Source organism: Elephantulus edwardii, unplaced genomic scaffold (genome assembly GCF_000299155.1).
Source record: "Elephantulus edwardii isolate Elephantulus edwardi_28Jun2011 unplaced genomic scaffold, EleEdw1.0 scaffold00012, whole genome shotgun sequence".
Lineage (NCBI taxonomy): Eukaryota > Metazoa > Chordata > Mammalia > Macroscelidea > Macroscelididae > Elephantulus > Elephantulus edwardii.
The window spans coordinates 12,491,523-12,493,866 of NW_006399762.1; the positions used below are offsets into that span (position 1 = coordinate 12,491,523).

General features: G+C 39.0%; 1 protein-coding gene across 1 annotated transcript in view; it reads left to right on the top strand.

Annotated features, from left to right (window-relative positions):
* The first annotated feature begins 2,163 nt into the window (after positions 1 to 2,163).
* The window catches only part of LOC102873963 (eukaryotic initiation factor 4A-III-like), a 1,327-nt gene continuing 1,146 nt past the window's right edge, over positions 2,164 to 2,344 (top strand). The window contains exon 1 of the mRNA XM_006881141.1: positions 2,164 to 2,314. Coding sequence (XP_006881203.1) covers positions 2,164 to 2,314 — 151 coding nt within the window. The remainder of the gene's footprint in view (positions 2,315 to 2,344) is intronic.

The window sequence follows — 2,344 nt, forward strand, 5'->3', positions numbered from 1 at the left end:
TTGTCTGAAAACATAGGTTGTGAATGAGTCTTCCTCCAACCTTGATTCCACATTCCTCCTCATAAAGTTCATTGTCCCAAGTGATCTGTTTTGCATTTAGATTGAAAAGGTTTGCGAATAGGATGCTTCCCTGATGCACGTCTTTCCTAATCCTGAATCATACACTGTTTCCCTGCTCTGTTCTGACTACTGCTCCTTGGTACAAGTATAGGGTTCACATAAGCTCAACTAAATGATCTGGGATTATTCCCATTTTCCTCAAGATTAGCAACAATTTTCTGTGGCCCATGTAGTCAAATGCCTTTGCATAGTCGAAACAGATAGATACTTATCTGGTATTTTCTTCTTTCAGCCAAAATCCATCTAACAGTGTCTAATAGAATTAGTATCCAAACACAAATATGATTGTAATTTTCATGTCTCAGAAGCAGAAGTTTCCTTTAATTTTCAAATGCCGTTCCTCTGTTTTGATTATGTTCTTGAAAATGATTTTTTTTTAATAAATACAATTCTATTTTTCTGAAGGGTTAAAAACTACCACATCTTTACCCAATGAGATCTTCTTAGATTGATTTCTGTTGGGTTTTTTTTTTATAAGATCCTGATAGAAGATAGACAATTTTGGGGGGGACCCCCAAAAATGAAAAAAGATAAGATGACACAGATTCATTTAATTAATATCAACCTCTAGGTCTAAATTTCACCAGTAAGTTCTTGTTGTTGTTATGCGTCATCAAGTTGACTACAAATCATCACAGCACTATCCACAATAGCTCTGAACCTTGCTCTCTCCTGAGTCAATCTCACTGCCTTTGACACATTACCCACTTAATATAAGTCACTGTGTTCATATAGGGTCTTCTCTTGCACTGTTACTCCACTTTTCAAGATGATGTCCTTATTCAAAAACTGGTCCCTCCTACTAACATGCCCAAAATATGCAACACTGAGCTTCAAAAGACTTACCCCCAAAGAGGATTGCTTGTGAACCTTAGCAAGGTGATATTGTTAACAATCTTTTATCTTTGAAAAGCAAAATCTTTCATTGTTACACAATCCCCTCCCACCTCCCCAGTCAGCATCAGTATGCAGCTTTCATGGACTCTTGTCATGACAGCAATACCTAAATGTATAATCCTCCTAAACAGTTCTTTGCCTCATCTGTTTCAATGTAATAAACATTATTTATCCTCTCTTAGTTTCCCCCAACCCCAATGTCAGTCCCACTTTACAACAGTAGAACTATGCAGTATTTGTTATTTTGTGACTGAGATACTTCATTCAGCATAATATCCTCCAGGGTCACCCATTTTGGATAATATTTCATGAGTTCTTCATTTTTCAGTGCTGTATAATATTCCATTTTCTGAATATACTACAGCTTCTCCATCCATTCATTTGTTGATATTTGAGCACCACAACAAGATAAAGGTAAACAACCTAACTGAAAAATGGACACAGGTTATGAATAGATACCTCACCAAAGAAAACATTCACATTCAGATGACCAACAAACACATGAGGAAATGTTCAAAATCCCTAGCTCTAAGAGAGATGCAAATCAAAACAACTATGAGATATCATCTCATCCCAGTAAGAATAGCAAAATTTAACAGAAGAGCAAACAACAAATGCTGGTGAAGTTGCAGAGAAACATAAAGGGGAACCCTTAATCACTGTTGGTGTGAGTGTAAAATGATGCAACTACTCTGGAAGGCAGTATGGTGTTTTATCAAAAAGTTGCAAATATACCATTTTACCCAGTAATTCCACTACTGGGAATATACCCTAAAGAGACCGTAACTGCCACTCAGGTAGATATATGCAAACCCATGTTTATTGTGGCTTTGTTCACAATAGAAAAGAGATGGAAACAACCCAAATGCCCATGAGCAAACGAATGTCTGTTTTCTTGATGTTGAGCTCAATCCTTATTGCAGACTACAGTCCTTGACCTGTACCAAATATGTTAGGCTCTCTTCAGTTTCAGCAAGCAAGATTGTGTCATCTGTGTAACACAGGTTGTTGATAAATCGTCCTCCAATCCTAACGACAGATTCTTCCTCATAATGTCTAGACTTCCAAATGATCTGTTTGGCATATAGATTGAAAAGATATGTAGATAAGATACTTTCCTCGGCTCGCTCCCTCCTGTCTGCGATCATGGTGGCCGCGGCCATTGGCGACCTCGGGGTCTGCGCGGAAGCGGACATGATCAAGGTGGAGTTCGAGACCAGCGAGGAGGTGGACGTCACTCCCACGTTTGACACCATGGGCCTGCGGGAGGACCTGCTGCGCGGCATCTACGCCTACGGTTTTGAAAAGCCATCAGCAATTCAGCAGC